The sequence below is a fragment of the Amorphotheca resinae genome, assembly GCF_003019875.1.
Source record: "Amorphotheca resinae ATCC 22711 unplaced genomic scaffold M430scaffold_8, whole genome shotgun sequence".
Taxonomy (NCBI): Eukaryota; Fungi; Ascomycota; class Leotiomycetes; order Helotiales; family Amorphothecaceae; genus Amorphotheca; species Amorphotheca resinae.
This window is the reverse complement of record NW_020194478.1, coordinates 1,071,771-1,089,116: the sequence shown is the minus strand read 5'-3', so window position 1 is coordinate 1,089,116 and position 17,346 is coordinate 1,071,771. Positions and strand designations below refer to the sequence as shown.

Sequence of the window (17,346 nt, the reverse complement as noted above, 5' to 3'; positions counted from 1 at the left end):
CCGCGGCCTCGAGACGCGTTCGGCGCCCCCGTCCGCAACCGCTCTCTCTCTCTCTCTCTCTCTCTCTCACTCTCACTCTCTCTCTTCCCGCAATTACGATACGAGGCTGATGGATTTCGCAGCAACGAGTGCAAGCGTCGGAAGATCAAATGCAACGGCAACACGCCCTGCCAGCGATGCGGGAACCTGAACCTCGAATGCCAGTATGCGCCCAACTGCTGCGCGAACGGGTTCAAGGACTCGGAGGATTTCCGGCAGATGAACGCGCAGCTGGCCTCGCTGCAAGAGCAGGTCGACAATCTCTACGCGAACCTCAATGCTTTGCGCGCCGGCGGGGACGTTATGGGCTTCCCTCCTCCGTCAGAGAGGTCGCTGTCCATGTCGCAGCCGCCCGCGCCACAGCCTATATCGCCCGCCAACCGACACCGACCAGCTCCCAAACACCCTCCCTTCCGCGGCCCGACGAGCTCGGCGTTCAGTCTGGATGTTGCGAAGAACACACTGCATAATATGGGGTATCAAGGTCTGGGGGTGGATGAAGGCGTGCTGACTCAAGATGTCACGCCCGTTGCTTCTCCTCCCCGCACATCACCGCGGCCCTTACTCACTGCCAATGGCGACCCCCGTAGGGATCCTATCTGGGCGTTGAGCAAAGACGAGATGGTTCGCTTGTGCCGCATGTATGAAGAGGAGATGGGGATCATGTATCCGGTCATTAACATTGAGCGAGTGATCCTCCACGGGACACATCTGTATAGCTACGCCGACGCAGCGCTGGGGTCTGGCCTGGCGAACCCTTCTGCCCCCGGTAAAGGGATTAATGATGAGCAGTCGTGTATTCTTAAGATGGTGCTGGCTATATCTACGGTGCTTGAGGGTGCCGGCCAGAGTGAGATCGGGTATAGGTTGTTTCAGAGTGTGAAGGAGTTCGCAGACCGGATTCTGTATGACGAAGTCATCGAGATCAAGAGTCTCCCCTTTTTGGTGCTTGTGGTAAGTTGACATATTTCTTCTGATTGTCGTTTGGTTCAGGGGCCGGAGAGGAGCCCAAAGAAAAGGAGAGTCAGAAAAAGCTACTCGGTGAAGGCTGTTTGAAAAAGATATACTCGGTTTATAGACCAGTTTTCAATTCTTCAGCATTATTTGTCGGTTTGCTGGCATTCACGTCAATCATATTTTGGCCTTGGTGGTCAGAGACAATGCAGTACTGCGGGCTTCTCTTCAGGAACCAATACTTTCTCGATGAAGCATATCATACTGACTTAGATACGTAGGCCATCTACCACTTCCACTGCGACGAGGAGGCGTTGGCGTGGCGTATAATTGGGCAAGTCGCTCGAATGTGCATTGAGTTAGGATTGCACAGACGAGACTCACTGTTTAAAGCTGTGACGGATGAGGAGGAACGTTCGACTGCCATCAGGCTATTTTGGTCTGTGTATGTCCTGGATAGGAGGTGGAGTTTTGGAACGGGAATGCCATTTGCACTACAAGATGCAGACATTGATCCAAGCTTACCGGAGCCCGTAAGTGCTTCCACACTGTCGATCCAACATAACGCTGAAACCGAATCTAGGATATGAGCCTCCCATATCTCAATGTGATGATTGCCTACTCTCGTATTGGGTCTAAAGTCTGGCGGTCTATTGGCTCCTTCTCTCCAACCCCAAGCGCATCTCTGAATATTGAAGAGATCGGATATCTCGACTATCAGACCCTCCAATGGGCGAAGTCGATCCCTTCCGAGCTTCAACTTCCCACGGCCTCTTCCTCACAAACCGCCTCTCGCGCCATCCACCGTCTCCAAATCCTTCTTTATCTCCGCGCCAACCAGATGCGCATCTTGATCTACACGCCCGTCCTTCACAGTGGCAGTTCCATCCAGGAGAACCTCAGTTATGCAAGCACCGTCGTGGAATTAGCCAAAGACACCATCCGCGCACTCACGCATCTCAATCAAACCACCGACATCTACCGCGCCCAACAAGTATGCTTCAACTATTTCCTAATCTCGGCACTCGCCGTCATCTTCCTGGCCAGCTGCCACGCACCCGTGCATTTCAGCCCGCTCTGCCGCGAGGAATTCTACATGGCACTCGATCTCGTCAAGGGATTCAGCAACAAATCCTTCGTCAGCAAGCGTCTCTGGAAGACGATCAAAGGGCTCAAGGAGATCGGGCCCAAGCTCGGCCTCTCGCAGGACCACAACGAGAACCACCACATGGAAGATGCGCATTCCTCGGCCGCGCTGGCCATGGCTGGGCTCGCGGGCCACGAGATCTCCGGCTTGAGCAGCGCCTTTGGCCAGGATGGCATGGCGGCCAATGGGAATAGCCCGATGAATGGCTTCCAGATGAGCCATGAGATGACGAATCTTTTCGAGGCGGCCCTGGGGAGCGCCGGGGTCGGGAATGGCTCGGGTGCTGGTGGGTATGCACAGCTCCCCCCTGGTGGTGCGGATAATACTGGGAGTAATGCGTTTGGTGGTGATGAACAGCTGTATCGGAAGTTGCGAGATCTCTTCTGATTGATGAATATTAATTAAACACCCGTGTGTTCTTTTTGGCATGGCATGGCATGGCATGGCATGGTATGGGTCGGGTACCTGGGTATTACTTTGCGGGTCATGCTTCACGGGGCTTCATTCAGTGCGCAATTATATTATACCTACCTTAAACTTTTCAGCAGATTATATTTACTGTATATATGTTACCAGATAATTTATATATTTATTTCATGGGAGATCTGGCGCACTTAAAATGGTGCCAGAACACTCCCCAAATCCAACCAGAGCACCCGGCTCGCCACCACACACCCCTCTCAACGTGATCGTATCCCCGTCCAGCAAGAACGTCCTCACATCCATGCCCACGATCATGATCTCCTTCTTGCCCCCCTCGTTCATCTCCAGCAAGCTCCCCAGGTCGTTCTTGCCCGTCCCACTAATGGTCCCGCTGCCCAGCAGATCACCCGTCGCCATCGGACACCCCCCGATACTGTGATGCGCGATCATCTGCGCAAAGCTCCACAGGAGATACTTTCCACTGGTCCTGGAAAGCGTCGTGGTGCCCCCATCCGGCGTCGTCAGATCGACCTCCAGCTGGATATCATAGACCGTGTCCTCCCTCTCCTCCTTCAGGTAATCCAGGACCGGGGTCTCGTTCTTCAGCTTGGGCGCGCGGAACGGCTCCAGCGCATCGGCCAGCACGATCCACGGCGAGATGGAGGTCCCGAAGTTCTTGGCGTTGAAGGGGCCCAGCGGCACGTACTCCCACGTCTGGATGTCGCGCGCCGACCAGTCGTTCATGAGCACGAACCCGAAGATGTGCGACGCCGCCTCGCCGATCGGGATCGGCTCGCCCATGCGGTTCCCCGTGCACAGGAAGCAGCCGAGCTCGAGCTCGATGTCGAGACGCCGGCTGGGGCCCAGCACGGGCACTTTCGGCTCTGCGCTCGGGTCGGCCAGGATCTGGCCGTTGGGTCGCCGGATTGGTGTCCCTGAGACGACGACGCTGGAGGCGCGGCCGTGGTACCCGACGGGCAGGTGCGTGTAGTTTGGCTGTAGGGCGTTGGCGGCCCCGCGGAACATGGTTCTGGAGGGGAGGAAGGTCTGGTTAGCTGGTGGTTCCCTTCTGGGGGGATGTGCGAGAGGAGAGCGCAAAACTACAAAACTACCTACCCAACATTGGAGGCATGGTTTATGCCGGCGAAGAAATCAGTGTAGTCGCCAATCTGCATTGGCAAGTGTGTCTTGGTGTCATGCTTGGGGAGCAGCGCCGCCTTCTGCAGCGCGGCGTTGTCCTTCAGGATCTCGGGATGCGCAGTGTCCGCGGCGAAGATGTCTTGCAGATAGGCGCGCACTTCTCTGTGGACGGGCTGGCCCAGCGCGGCGAAGGCGTTCAACGTTGGTTGGGAGAAGACGGCGACGTGCTCTTGGAAGGAGGGCAGCGCGGAGAAGCCACCGTCGGCGGCGAAGGCTTTGAGGTCGAGGACGTGGTCGCCGATGGCCACGGCGGCCCTCTTCTCGATCTGCGAGTGGCGGCTGGTGATGATGCCAAAGGGGATGTTGGCCAGCGAGAAATGGCTGTCGGCGGGGATGGAGAGCCAGGAGGAGCGGGGCGCCATGGTGAATGATGAAGCTTCTGGCTCGGCTACGCTACGGACAAAGGATGGAACGCAGGTGGAGGAGGTGAAGGTGAAGGTGAAGAAGAGAAGCAGAAGCAGAAGTAAAAGACGAAGAGAAAGACGAAATATAAATCGAAAGACAAAGTATCGAGAACCTTCGCATCAGGAAATCTTCAAGTCGGATTACGTGTGAAGTCGGTAATTCTGCCGATTCCCTGACAACTTTAAACTCTTAGAGCCCCGCCATGAAGCCCGTCGATTTCCCTCCCAGAAGGGATTAGCGCGTGGTGGGGGAAGAACGTCGATTAACACGGCCTCGAGAGACGGAAGGATTCCGCTTCGTAGAACCTGGGAACTTGGAGAGACAAAGAGACAAACAACACCACAACTCTCCAGCCCTTCTCCTGCCACGATTACCACGATTACCATGATCGCCCTCAATCCCCGCCATCTTCTCAGCCCCCTTACCTCCACAGACACGGAAACGGAAAGTATCCGCTGCAAGTGTCGCTGGAAGGAGGACGCTTCCCCGCATTGAAGGGAAGAGAAGCCATTGGTTACAGCAAGTATCTATATCGATATTCAGTGTCTCTCTTGTCTCACGTTCGGTTGGCTATATGAGGGGGGAAAATCAAGCAGCAGTTCTGCTTCGCTTTTCTCCGTCTCCTTTCTTCTCTCCATCTTGAGCTTTCTCATCCTCTTAACCTTCCTTCCATATGGTCTTGCAATGGCGTACCAGACCACCGGCATTGCCATCCTTACAATCATTTTCTTCGTTGTCAAATACCTAAACAGGACTGATACGCCCAAGATCAAGAACCTGCCAGAAATCCCAGGCGTTCCCCTCTTTGGTAACTTGTTACAGTTCGGAAGTACCCACGCCAGAGTAGCCGGGCAATTAGCAAAGAAGTATGGGCCAGTCTTCCAAGTAAGGCTAGGAAACAGGGCATGTCACCTAGCCTTTGGATGTGCAGGAATATTTTCATTGACTTCAGACAGCGTATCGTGTTCGCCAACTCTTTCGACTCGGTCCGCCATCTCTGGATCACCAACCAATCTGCCCTAATCTCACGCCCCACCCTCCACACCTTCCATAATGTGGTCTCCAGCTCCCAAGGCTTCACAATCGGCACGTCGCCGTGGGATGAGTCTTGCAAGCAACGTCGGAAGGCTGCGGCAACCGCCCTGAACCGACCGGCCGTGCAATCGTACATGCCAATCATCGACCTAGAATCGAACGTCTCCATCAAGGAGCTCCTCGAGGACAGCGAGAATGGCAAGAAGGACATCGATCCCATCGCATATTTCCAACGCTTCGCGCTCAACACTTCGCTGACATTGAACTATGGGTCAAGAATCGATGGTAAGATCGACGATGCGCTGTTGAAGGAGATTTGTGACGTAGAGCGCGCTATCAGCAACTTCAGATCTACGAGCAACAACTGGCAGGATTACATCCCACTATTGAGATTATTCCCCGGAACTAATACCGAGGCTAAAGAATGGAGAGACAGGAGAGACAGTTACCTAACGTTGCTGTTGAGTAAGCTCAAGAAGGAGATTGAGGAAGGGACAGACAAGCCTTGCATCACGGGCAACATCTTGAAAGACCCCGAGGCGAAGTTGAACGAGAGTGAGTTTCCAGATCTCAGGGGAAGTGTAATGCTAATGAGTAGCAGACGAGATCAAATCCATCTGCCTAACCATGGTTTCCGCAGGGCTCGACACCATCCCCGGAAACCTAATCATGGGGATCGCCTATCTCTCTTCGCCCCACGGCCAAGAGATCCAGAAACGAGCCTACGAAGAGATCATGAAGGTGTATCCAGATGGCAACGCCTGGACGCAGTGTCTCGTCGAGGAGAAAGTCCCCTACGTAACAGCCTTCGTCCGCGAAGTCCTCCGTTTCTTCACCGTCATCCCCATCAGTCTGCCCCGAACAAGCATCAAGGACATCACATACGGCGACGCCGTCATCCCCGCGGGCACCACATTCTACATGGTACACCTCCCCACTCCCTCCCCCCTCAAATCCCACTAACCCCACCACCCCCCCAGAACGCCTGGGCCGCCGACTTCGACACCTCGCACTTCAAAGACCCCCACACCTTCTCGGTCGAGCGCTACCTCGACAACCCCGAAGGCGCGGGCACCCCGCACTACGCGTATGGCGCCGGGTCCCGCATGTGCGCCGGCTCGCACCTCGCGAATCGCGAGCTGTACACGGCCTTCGTCCGTCTGATCACGGCATTCCATATCGATGCGCCGCGGGCGCCTCAGGATCTCCCCATCTTGGACGCGCTGGACTGTAATTCGATACCGACGAGCTTGACGACGGACCCGAAACCTTTCAAGTGCGGATTTAGGGCGAGGAATCTGGAGGCGTTGCAGAGGTGGATGAGGGAGAGTGAGGAACGGACTAGGGGTTTGTAAGGGATTGTAAGGGGTTGGGATAGTGTTTGGTCTGAGGCTTGTGCAGACATGTTGCTTGCTTACCTTACCCTTAAGTAGGTGTATATATAAAACAAAACTTATCTGCAAAGTATCTGATGATGTTGATGCTAAAAATGAAATGCGAATGCATGACTGGATCATGTAGCCCCACTAGGAGGAACCCTTGGTTTCCATTCAGATCAGGCTATCACTCAGGGGGGCTGCACTAATCGGGACTAGTGCTTGTCCCTCCTACTTCTTCCTACCTACCTACTCATCGTAATAATCCTCCTCATCATCATCCATCTCATACCAGTCTTGTTGCTCAGCATCCCAATACGTGAGCCAATCCAAAGCTCTCAGCGCCGCGCCCCTAGCCGCGATCTCCAGGCTCGGGACACAGACTTCATCATTGCTCGTGGTTCTGTTGTTCAGTCCTAGGGCTTCCTGAACCGCGTGGGTCAATAGACCTACGTCGGTCGTGCTGTCCAGGATGATGAATGAGGAGATCTCTTTGGTCCAGGAACGAGTGGATGCCGGCGTGGGGACGTTATTCACGGTGTTTGCTAAGATAGCTTGTTGTTTGTCCGAGGGGAGTGAGGTAATCTCTTCAAAGTCAGGGCCTAGGAAGGAGGTGGGGGTTAGAAAAGGGGTTCACAAAGGGTTGTTTGCGAGCGGATGGGAAATGGAACTGGCGAATCGGCTTACCTTGGTGATACTCCCACGGGGCTTCAGGTCTGAAGACAAACTCTTGGATCGAGGCGCTGACTTCCTCCACGTACTTCCTTTCAACATCCCAGATATCCTGACCGGTCATATTCAGAACCCTTAGGAGCCCCGTTGAACTCGTCAGGTTGACACTTGTAGAGCGGTTTTGGAACTCCAAGTCTTCGGGCCAGTTACGCCCATATCTTATTTGCATCCTTGCATCATGTACTTGGCGAATAGCATTCGGGAAATGAATGTCCCGAGTCCAGTTTCTTTCTGATTCCGTCACGTTGGAATTGAATACACCGATAATTCTCTGTAACAGGGTTTCCAGGATATAACTGCCCCCAAAATGGTCCAGGCCAATGGATTCCCTGCCATAATGTTGGTTATCCCTGTCATCCCAGGTACTTAGATGAACATCCATATGATAGTGGCCGTGGTCTATGATTATCGCCGGGCCATGTCCCTTCAAAGTCTTCGACGCGATATCAACCCGATTGTGGGGCTGTTCCCAGACTTCGATGTTCGCAAGGAGGCAGGCTTCATTAAATAGATCACCGATATCGTTATAAGTCCAGGAAGGACGTGATATCACTGCAGAGGTGATCGTGATGTTGTGTTCGCTGAGCGACATCCGCTTGACTTCTTCCAGAAGGTCAACGATGGCCATAATAAAATTGCTCTTCGTCAGCAGCGTGGGGGATTGAGGCGTTCGGAACCATCTCGGCATCGATGATAGGAGTCGGGTCATGCGTGAGTGGGATTTCAAATTCTGATATTTGGACTTTGGGGGTTTGGGAGAATAGACTTCGTCGCGGAAGCAAATTTCCGGAAAGGCCTGGAATTTTTGGAACAGAGGCAATAATTTGCGACATGAGTGTGAGAGAAGAGATCCCGCCCATGCTGAAGCTTGATCAGAAGCTTGGGTATACCAAGGGTCGGATTCAGAAGCCCATTGCGCATCGTCGTCGATTATCACGGGCCCGCCGAGACGGCCCCGCTGCGAAAATATATCGTACACATATTGAGAATAGTGATTCCCCGGACCGGGACATGCAAAGCCCAAGGTGGTGAAATTGCTGGGACTATCAGCGTAAACGGCGAACCTGCATTCATATTAGGTTTTCCGGAATGCATACCTATGTCGATAGGAGATGCTTACGCGCAGGTAGACGAGAAGTCTATTCCAATGGGTTGTGGTTTCCCGCTCCAATATCGATCACCGCGTTCGAATCCACATGCTCCGAGGGAGAGAAGGCAAGCTAAACATATTACGGTGAATAAAAGGAAAACAAACGTGGACCTCATCTTGAGGACTGATGAGTTGCCCGATCTTCACATGGAAGGTCAGGTTATATCAAGTCCCCTGAGGGGTGCTGCAGTTCGCTTAAGGGTCCAAGACTTCTATTCCATTGTACGGATTGAGCACGTGATTTATAGTCCCTCTTAGTTTTCCTTCCTGTACCTTAGGTGAGGTACCTAAGGTACCTTATGAAGACAGAAAACATTACACTTTTCGATTAGATCACCCGGGAATAGATCTCTATCTCGGGGACGTAGAAGGGCTTGGCTACCCGAAGAAGATGGGTCGCCCCCGCCACAATCGACTAGCCACAAATGACCAGCCACACATAACCAGCCACACCAAATCTAGATGCGGTGAACTGTAGACGTCATCTAAGCCACTCCGCATCGTCACTGCGCCTGCCTTTCGCCCCTCCCCCCGAACCCCCACCAATAGCGTCAACGGTCCACCTTCATCAGCGCGAATATAACAACAAACCATCACTTCCCCTCACTTTACCTATTCAACCCTTTCGACACTTTCTACAACTACAAAGCCATACCGACTCCAAGCTCGGAAGACCAACGGCATCATGTCTGCGAATACCGTCTACGTCAAGAACATCAGCTCCCAGACTAGTGAGAAGGAAGTCAAGGACTTCTTCTCTTTCTGGTAAATTCGCCGTCTATTATGAAGCTTGGTCTTGCTTGAATGGTTGCTAACTCTTTTTCTCTTCAGTGGAAAGATTGCCAACATCGAAGTCATCCCCGCGGGGGAGACCCAAAATGCCACCGTCACCTTCGAGAAGGAAACTGCCGCCAAGACCGCCCTTCTACTCGACAACACCCAGCTTGGTTCTACTCATGTTCAAGTAACCAGTGCCGCTGGCGTGAACGAAGAAGACTCAAGTCATTACTCTACAACTGCTGAGCGTGATACCGATGAGATTACTCAGGAGGAGAAGCCGAAAACCCGCATTATTGCTGAGTATCTCGCTCATGGCTATGTGCGTCGTCGTCGCCTTCCGCAATGAACTATCAGATACTAACTCCTTTCAGGCAATCGGTGACCAAGCAGCACAACGTGCTATCGATCTTGACCACAAGCATGGTGTCTCCAGTAAATTCCTCGATACGCTCAACAAGTTTGATCAGAAATACCATGTATTTCTTCTTTCCAGCCCCCTCCCCCTTCTGGCTTGAATAATTCTGACCACTTAATCCTTTAGGCTACCGACAAGGCAAAGTCACTCGACCAGTCGTATGGCGTCACGGAGAAGACCAACTCTCTATTTTCTCGCTTGAACTCATTCTATGAGAAGGCAGCCGGTACCCCAACTGGCCAGAAGCTTGCCAACTTCTACACACAAACTTCTCGCCAAATTCAAGACATCCATGCCGAGGCTCGTCGTCTTGCAGATCTGAAGAAGCATGAAGCTAGAGTTCAAAAGGTTGCCGGAACTGAGAAGACCACCTGTAAGTGCGGTTCAGATTCCGCCAATTGTCCATGCGGTCCTGGAGAGTGTGCTTGTGTCGGGTGCGCCAAGTCGGATGTCAAGGAGGCATCAGGCAACAAGGACAAGACTACATGCAAATGTGGTGGCGACCCTGCCCAGTGTGCATGTCCTCCTGGTCACTGTGTTTGCAATTCTTGCCCCAAGGCAGAGGTCAAGTCAGTAGCCTCTGGTAGCGACAAGACTACTTGCAACTGCGGCGGAAACGATCGAAATTGCCTTTGCCAGGAGGGCAAATGTGCTTGCAGCGGCTGCTCTAAATAAATGGGTTTCTTTACGGAGTGTGGTTTCTTTGGGACATTGTACAACTATGGAACATTTCAGCTGACGACTTCACCCCGTTCAGCACTTTCGACACATGAGACCGCGGTTAGGGATACTGCCTTTGTGGATTCTACCAGGATTGCTCCTCTCGAGCCAGCAAGTGGAGTGGCTACGCCTGCTGGAACAGCTACACCGGCGTAGTGTATTGTGTATTGATAATTACGTGGTATGGAATTGAGATTGGAGGAATTGAAGTCGGAGGATATACCTTTTCGCTCACTGCCGCAATGGTCACTTTGATAGCTAGCTTAAGCTTTTATCAATGCATTACGACTATACTTGACACACTTCCGGTTTGTGACCGACGTCCATAATATGGGTCAATTACCACCCCCTTTCTTCACGGCTTCGTAGTTTACAACACTTCTAAATTGATCATCACGGCTCATATCACTTTTAGCCTATCGTGAACCTATGGCACCTAGGTATCCCAAATAATTCACATTAACACAATTTCCATATCCCAACCAATTTCAGTACGTTATATCGCCGGCCACATTTTTAACCGTCTTCTTCGTAGTCTCCGCTACATGATCATCCATCGGACCCTTTGGGTTGGATGTAAGTGCCTGTTTCATGACGTCAGCTGTCAAACTCTCATGAAACTATCCAAAAGTAATGAGCAATAGAAGAAGAGCGGTGAGGACATACATTGATGTCAGCCTGGCTCTCTCTCTTGTTCTTTGACGTTTCGTTGACGCCTTGCCCACTCGAAGGGGCATCCTTCTGTTGAGCGCCTGATTGTCGCTCAGGAGAAGGGGATTGACGACCGGTATTTTGTGCAGACATTTTCTATGATTCAAGAGCAGTCTCCTATGAGCTTATCCAACTGTCAGTTTTGACAGTTATCTTGACCTTTTCAGGAATGAGGGGTATATATGTTTTGGGGAAGCCTAAGGGGGGAGGCTGAGGAGAAGCGAGGAACGAAACTATGGAGTCAGGACTCACTTCTGAAGAGGATATTCTGATGAGGTTCAGGACTGTTTGATAGAGGTTTATGATGGTATGAAAGGAGTGAAATGAGGTAGAGGCAACTTCTTATATCCCCGCTCTGTCCCATACGTCATAATATCCCACCTGCTCAACCAGCCTGTTTGGACAAGGCTGCAAGGCTGCCAGATTAGTGATGGATCTTCACGTGACTTGCACCGCCAGCCTCGGTTTCGACGCGAGATTGCTGCTCAATGCGAGCGACCACGTACAGGACAACGCCTTGTCTCCAATGCCACCACGACAAGGGACGTCTGGAACATCTGGGACATCGGGCTGCAAAGACTTCTGCATCTGAAGGCCATCACTCCTCCGCAGAATTCTGCTCAGCACACCTTCATTGATCTCTTGAAGCCGTTGAGCTCCATTCTGACAACATGGCGCCCGATCTCAACTCTGTTCCACCTTCTCCTCGACCCGTGGCTTCTTCCCCGCAAGTCACATCAAGAACACCTTCGAGGCGACCTTCTCAGCAGATGCCTCCGCCGACTGTTCGACCTTCTTCCCCTTCTTTAAATATCCTACCCTCGAACCAGAGCGTGGTTAATCAAGCCTCTCCGACCATGGCATCACCAGCCGTGCCTCCTCTCGCGTCGGGAGGAATTGTCGGCCCTCTTGGAGACAATACGGGTGTTGGGACTGGTCCTGGCCCTTTAAGACATCCCCGACCTTTGACAGCTGCGGACCTCCATCTGCAATTGGAGAAGGAACAGGAAGCTGTCGTATGTACTCGCTTTTTTTTGCTGCAATTCAGCACTGACACAGCCAGGTCAATCGATTAACAAGAGAGCTTTCCATGCTGCGAGCAGCCCAAAATGCATCCGTCGTTTCCAATGCCTCTTCCACCTCCGCCGGCCTCCCTGATCCCGCTGACCACGGTGCAAACCACCTCCTCTCCGGGCCCTCGCACCCCGCCCCCTCCCAACGCCGACACCATCGCTCCTCCTCAAGCACCAGTACTCGTAGCATTACAGCCGGTATAACAGGAGGCCTGAGCAGCGTCGGCGGAATCACAGGTAGCATCTCGTCAGGTGTTGCACCAGACCGGAGCCGCGGCACTCTTCCACGTCACGACTCCACCCAGTCCCAATCTCTAAGCCGACAGAACTCTATAACCGGCTCGAGAAGAAGTGGAGCCAGTAGCCCGGCACCATTGAGCTCTGCTCAATCGAGCTATCAGCATCCCGAGCACTTCTCACATTACTACCAGCAACGAGCAAGCCTACCTCATCGCGAGCCATCATCAGGCAGTGTGCCTGGATTGGGGCCTGGAGAGGGATTGAGAAGCGACAGCGTGACGAGCGTGCAGACAACGGGGCGCTACGAGGAGACAGCCCATCATAGACATGAGCTAGAAGCCGTGAAGAGGGAGAACGAAGCGCTCAAGAGGAGAATTAGGGAATTAGAGCGGATGTTATCGAGAACGAGCAGACAAGGTGACCCGAGCAGGACGAGAAGCGAGAGCGTTAGTACCACGGCAAGTGTGCGTGATAACACGACTGGCGTCCTCCTGGGTAGGGAAAGAGAAAACGAGGCCGACGACGAGGTTGTCCGGGTTGGCGAAAGCGCGCGGAGTACTGGAGTTTTACGGTAGAGAACGGACGGACGGACGGATGGATGGGGATGTGAGTGTGCAGCGTCACGCTTTACGATGTCTATGAATGAATGGGTCTCTTTTATTTACTCTCTGGCGGTTTGGGCGGACGTATGGTAGGGAAAATTATGGCGTTTTCGATCGAGGGCACAGTGCAAGCTTGAGGTTTGTTTGTTTGTTTTACAAGCAGGATACAGATACAGAACACAATTCCATTCCATTCCATTGACCAATCAATCATATCGAGGCCCTTATACCCAGTATTCCTAATAGTAGACCAACCTACCTACCTACCTACCTTACCCATCGCCGCTTTGCTCTTCCCCCCAAAATCATTCGACTATGAAAAAAGTTCTATCCTCCCCTTCTTTTCATTTCATTTCATTCCCGTTTCATTATCTTTATCAAGTACTGTATGTATGTACATCTCAGACATGTATTAAAATTGAAAATAAGATACCCTGTTTTTTAACACTCGAAAAATTCATCACCTAGCTAATCCTCTAGATATCTTGTAATACAATACAAACAAAATCTTCCTTGACTACCTATATAAGATAAAGCGTATGCTTTCATTAGTTTCCTTCCGCTCTGTCCAGATAACTTGCGTACCAACCCCCCCCCCCCCAACCCCAAAAAACCAAAAAAAAAAAGGAAAAAGAGAAAAAATCTCCTTCCCTTTCTCCATCTATTCCTCCCCCCCAAAAAGAAACCACCCCAACTCTCTCCGCCCGTCATTCCTCTCCATAGCTACGCACGAAGCGCGACCACAGTGAGAAAGGGAAGGGTGCGGAGCGAGTGAGTTACCAGCCATGAAGAACAGGAAGCTCAAGATGCCAGGCACACCCGGGGGTTTCGAAAAAAAGTGTCCTCAGCTAGCTGATTCGGAGACGAGAGCTTCTGCGATCAAGCCCCGAGCTGAGCTTTGGAGAGAGAAAAGATTTGTTGCCTATTGAGAAGAGATTTGAGGTTTGTCAGCAGTAACGGAGGCAGGCAAGTGCAACTGAGTGCGTGCAACAAGAGAGGGAAGGAAGTGTTTGCGGACTGCAAAAGTTTGATTTGATTTGAAAGGTGACTTAAGTGATCGATCGTCTCGTCTGTCATGGAATCCGATGGCAGTGACTGGGACTCGATTCGACCACTATAGCTTGGTCAGTCACAAAATCTTTCGTGGCTCTATTAGAAGAAGAAAAAAGCAAATGAGACAGAAAAGCAAGTCTCGAGACTAGTAGTACATGTCAATGAAAGACCGCCGAACGCTATTTGGGTATCATCCTTCATGTCCGTACGCCTTTGAATTCAGGACTCCTTCATGAACATCATACTAAGCTACCCAGCATCAGGTAGCTTTATCATCTGCGCCGAATGGATGCAGCCCGTGCTTGGAATGTGAATCGAAATCGTGAAACGTAGCAATAGAGTAAATAACTATCAGACCGTGACAGGGCCAAACAGCTTCTCGTGGACATGCTCAAGATGTTCGCGCTGCAACTTGAAGGACCTATAGTTTCCCGCAAAGATACAGCCAAGGATACTTTGGCCTTTGCGATCAGAGGAATATTGCAATTCACCCGCTCGCCTCTGCAAGGCGTTGTAGGCGTGGGAAAATAAGTCACGGATCGCTGCTGTATTTGAGGAGCCACCTGATATGTCGTTTGAAGGATTGTTTGGATCAATAATAGAGAATTTCTCCTGTGGTCCAGACTTGTAGGTAAAAGTCCCAACATGAGCCTATAGCACTGTCAGCAAAGAAACGCAAAGACATCAGCAATCGTTACCTTTGATACATATCCGGGTGGATCAAACTGGATAGCGGTTGTGGCGACGTCAAACTGGTTGCCATATAGATCGAGGAATTCCATGAGGACTTCGCCAAGATGGTGCTCGGGTATCATACTTCGAGACTGCACCTGCGGCATATTTTGCAGAAGACTTACGACAAGACAGGTGACAGAGAAACCGCCAATGCCACCATTGACAGGTTCGTTGAGTCCTCTCATCGCCAAAAGATGCTTGATAAGAGTGACGAGGATTGGCACGGCGGGATATTGTGCCTTCCAATCCTGGAATGTCTTGTTGGCGACCAAGCCAGTTGAGTTCTCAAACGAGATGTCAACTTTGAGACCTGTAAGTCTATCGACGTACTTGACCAAAGGTACTTTAGCTTTAAGGATCATGTCAATTGACTCTGGAATGGCCAGGTTATTCCTCCTCAAGAAATCCGCGAAACGTCGGATACCTTTGTTGTTTTGTCCGAGTATTTTCTGTCCAGTTTGCAGAAATTCATTTGATACACAAACGAGATCCATGTCAGCCGTAGGTAGATATAATCCAGCCGGGAAAGAGCCGAAACAACGGATATCCGCGTTCGGGTAATACTGCTTGACTTTCATGCGCAGATCCTCGACTAGTCTTGCGCGAATCACGTTCTCAAATTCTCTTGGCTTAACGTACTCGTAGAAGTCAATGATTTCTTTGTGCAACCTGCAAGAGGTGTTAGCTATGATCCTCAGGAAAAGAGTAATGAACATACCAGACACCCATGACTGCAGTATCAGAATGGTCTATATCAAGCCATGGAGTACCATTCTCACCACGTGGAACAAGCCATTCCTTGAGGACTCCACCATCCGCTCTTGGAGGCTTACCTCGAGTTATCTTGTGGATCATGGGAGGTGGCTTGATCTCATCTCGGACATTGCGCTTTCGGGTACCTAGGTTGGGATCGACTCTTGTATCCAGACCTTTTGGAGGTGCCTTGATCTCGTCATTGGCGGTGCGTTTGCGGCTACCCAAGTCATCGTCACGTGTGAGGTCCACCACGTTGCTAAGCTTTGGAGGCATGGTGGCATGGTTACTGGTGAGAGCATTGCTGTCACGAGTTGGGACATTAATAGCCTGAAAGCTGGGCGCAGGAGCCTGGGGCTGTTGCAAAGATGCTCGTGGACCGCTGGGAGCTCCTGGAACACCTTTGCCAAACCGCTCTGGATCCTCTTCCTCATCTTCTTTACCATCAATCTGTCCACCGAAGTTGTCTCCACCAAAGTCTAGGGAGATAAAATCATCGGCAGCAGCTTCAGTAGCCTTGACTGTGTTTGCCGCGTTAACTTCGACGCGGGCCTTCCTAATCAGCTTCACGACGTCCTTCTTCTTCCTCTGCGACTCATCGGGGGGTGGGAGCGCTGTATAAGGGTCAGGGTTGGACCATTGAGGAACGCTATCGCCATCTGCAGCTTTGGTCTCGGTCCTGGCCTGCTTCTTCTTTGGCTGGCCATCGTCATCATCCTCCGAGAAATCCATGTCTGCTTCTTCACTGTCCGACACATCTTCGACCCGCATGTACTTCACTCCATGAGCATCATCTCCATTGATGCCAGGCATCAACTCAGGTGTGGGTGCACGATTGGTCCTCAGGAATTCACGGTCAGATGCCGTCCTGGGTCCGCCCCTACCACGATGGGCGTATCCATTGCGTTGGCCACCGTTCCGTTGACGATCAAGACGGCCATATCCTCTGCTGTTCTCCTGTCCGTAGTTCCGTTGACGCGGTGGGGACCGAGGCCGCCAAGTATCGGACTGACGAGATGCAATGGACGGAGGGGCATCGTAACGGAAAGTGAAGTCATGATTATCCTGCGGGCGGTACATATCCCCCGAAGGACGAGTTCCAGGAGCATGAGAAGCAGGACCCGAAGGAGTATAGCTGTCATAATTGTGTCGGGAAGAGGACCGCTGGTCATAAGAATCTCTGGGGTCCTGTCCACCACCGAATTGATACATCGACTCCCGCGCGGAACGGGGCTCCTGGGGAGGAAGGTTGGGACGGTACGAGTCAGCGGCTGGTTTGGGAGGAAGTCCCGGGGGCGGAGGCGGAAGTCTGGACATCTTCTGCAGTGGAATTGGTGGTGGTGTTCATGCAGTCGAGGGTGAGGGAGGAAGGGAGAGAGTAGAGGGAGAGAAAGCGCGAAAATTTGGAAGCGGCCTCTTGGTTCTTCAGGGACTTATTTAGCGCGACTTCTCTGTTGACCAGCGGCACGTGATTCATACATTACCTTGCATGGGTAGGTATCATGGGTATTTTACTCCTTTATAACGTTAGATAGATACCTTCTTCTTACCTTAGGGACCTGCTATACCATGAGCTTTTCTTTGTGCCCATCAGATATATATCATATCCCATATCTTGAGTCCTGTGGCCATGATATATCCCGTCAAGAGAGAGCCTGACGCGTTGCATGTGATTGATGAAGACTCCACTGGGCCGAACACCGACCAGCATCGCGTGTCTCCCCGCCATTCCCTTACGCCTCTGGATGGTACCGTATCGCTGCGGGCGGTCCCTAGGTAAGTAAGGTAAAAGTAGTATAAGTA

The 17,346-nt window shown here is 51.8% G+C and overlaps 8 protein-coding genes across 8 annotated transcripts in view; 4 read left to right on the top strand and 4 right to left on the bottom strand.

Moving 5' to 3' along the window:
• The window catches only part of M430DRAFT_104924 (hypothetical protein), a gene marked incomplete at both ends in the record, with an annotated part of 3,213 nt that extends 686 nt beyond the window's left edge, over nucleotides 1-2,527 (top strand). Inside the window, 3 exons of the mRNA XM_024860967.1 lie at nucleotides 123-993; nucleotides 1,275-1,526; nucleotides 1,577-2,527. Of these exons, the coding sequence (XP_024719717.1) occupies nucleotides 123-993; nucleotides 1,275-1,526; nucleotides 1,577-2,527 (2,074 nt within the window). The remainder of the gene's footprint in view (nucleotides 1-122; nucleotides 994-1,274; nucleotides 1,527-1,576) is intronic.
• Nucleotides 2,528-2,734: 207 nt separating this feature from the next.
• On the bottom strand, nucleotides 2,735-4,333 carry M430DRAFT_142535 (hypothetical protein; the record flags this gene model as incomplete). Its single annotated transcript, XM_024862770.1, has 2 exons — nucleotides 3,680-4,333; nucleotides 2,735-3,593 (listed from the first exon to the last, which is right to left on the bottom strand). The coding sequence occupies exons 1-2, from the start codon at nucleotides 4,123-4,125 to the stop codon at nucleotides 2,735-2,737; spliced, it is 1,305 nt and encodes a 434-aa protein (XP_024719716.1). The 5' UTR covers nucleotides 4,126-4,333.
• A 468-nt stretch (nucleotides 4,334-4,801) lies between these two features.
• M430DRAFT_35879 (hypothetical protein) lies at nucleotides 4,802-6,668 on the top strand. The gene is made up of 4 exons (XM_024866833.1): nucleotides 4,802-5,071; nucleotides 5,125-5,758; nucleotides 5,805-6,127; nucleotides 6,184-6,668. Exons 1-4 carry the CDS (start codon nucleotides 4,853-4,855, stop codon nucleotides 6,556-6,558), a joined length of 1,551 nt encoding a protein of 516 aa, XP_024719715.1. The 5' UTR covers nucleotides 4,802-4,852; the 3' UTR covers nucleotides 6,559-6,668.
• A 5-nt stretch (nucleotides 6,669-6,673) lies between these two features.
• M430DRAFT_59763 (hypothetical protein) lies at nucleotides 6,674-8,577 on the bottom strand (the record flags this gene model as incomplete). The annotated part of the gene is made up of 3 exons (XM_024868820.1): nucleotides 6,674-7,181; nucleotides 7,267-8,375; nucleotides 8,432-8,577. The coding sequence occupies 3 exons, from the start codon at nucleotides 8,575-8,577 to the stop codon at nucleotides 6,829-6,831; spliced, it is 1,608 nt and encodes a 535-aa protein (XP_024719714.1). The 3' UTR covers nucleotides 6,674-6,828.
• Nucleotides 8,578-9,010: 433 nt separating this feature from the next.
• On the top strand, nucleotides 9,011-10,486 carry M430DRAFT_123814 (hypothetical protein). Its single transcript, XM_024861892.1, has 4 exons — nucleotides 9,011-9,226; nucleotides 9,293-9,560; nucleotides 9,613-9,717; nucleotides 9,783-10,486. Exons 1-4 carry the CDS (start codon nucleotides 9,147-9,149, stop codon nucleotides 10,329-10,331), a joined length of 1,002 nt encoding a protein of 333 aa, XP_024719713.1. The 5' UTR covers nucleotides 9,011-9,146; the 3' UTR covers nucleotides 10,332-10,486.
• Nucleotides 10,487-10,864: 378 nt separating this feature from the next.
• Nucleotides 10,865-11,180, bottom strand: M430DRAFT_105151 (hypothetical protein; the record flags this gene model as incomplete). The annotated part of the gene is made up of 2 exons (XM_024860982.1): nucleotides 10,865-10,960; nucleotides 11,043-11,180. 2 exons carry the CDS (start codon nucleotides 11,178-11,180, stop codon nucleotides 10,865-10,867), a joined length of 234 nt encoding a protein of 77 aa, XP_024719712.1.
• Nucleotides 11,181-11,597: 417 nt separating this feature from the next.
• On the top strand, nucleotides 11,598-13,224 carry M430DRAFT_35877 (hypothetical protein). The gene is made up of 2 exons (XM_024866832.1): nucleotides 11,598-12,103; nucleotides 12,151-13,224. Exons 1-2 carry the CDS (start codon nucleotides 11,759-11,761, stop codon nucleotides 12,973-12,975), a joined length of 1,170 nt encoding a protein of 389 aa, XP_024719711.1. The 5' UTR covers nucleotides 11,598-11,758; the 3' UTR covers nucleotides 12,976-13,224.
• A 791-nt stretch (nucleotides 13,225-14,015) lies between these two features.
• Nucleotides 14,016-16,906, bottom strand: M430DRAFT_43372 (hypothetical protein). The gene is made up of 3 exons (XM_024867615.1): nucleotides 15,509-16,906; nucleotides 14,754-15,459; nucleotides 14,016-14,706 (listed from the first exon to the last, which is right to left on the bottom strand). The coding sequence occupies exons 1-3, from the start codon at nucleotides 16,858-16,860 to the stop codon at nucleotides 14,407-14,409; spliced, it is 2,358 nt and encodes a 785-aa protein (XP_024719710.1). The 5' UTR covers nucleotides 16,861-16,906; the 3' UTR covers nucleotides 14,016-14,406.
• Between the last annotated feature and the right edge of the window lie 440 nt (nucleotides 16,907-17,346).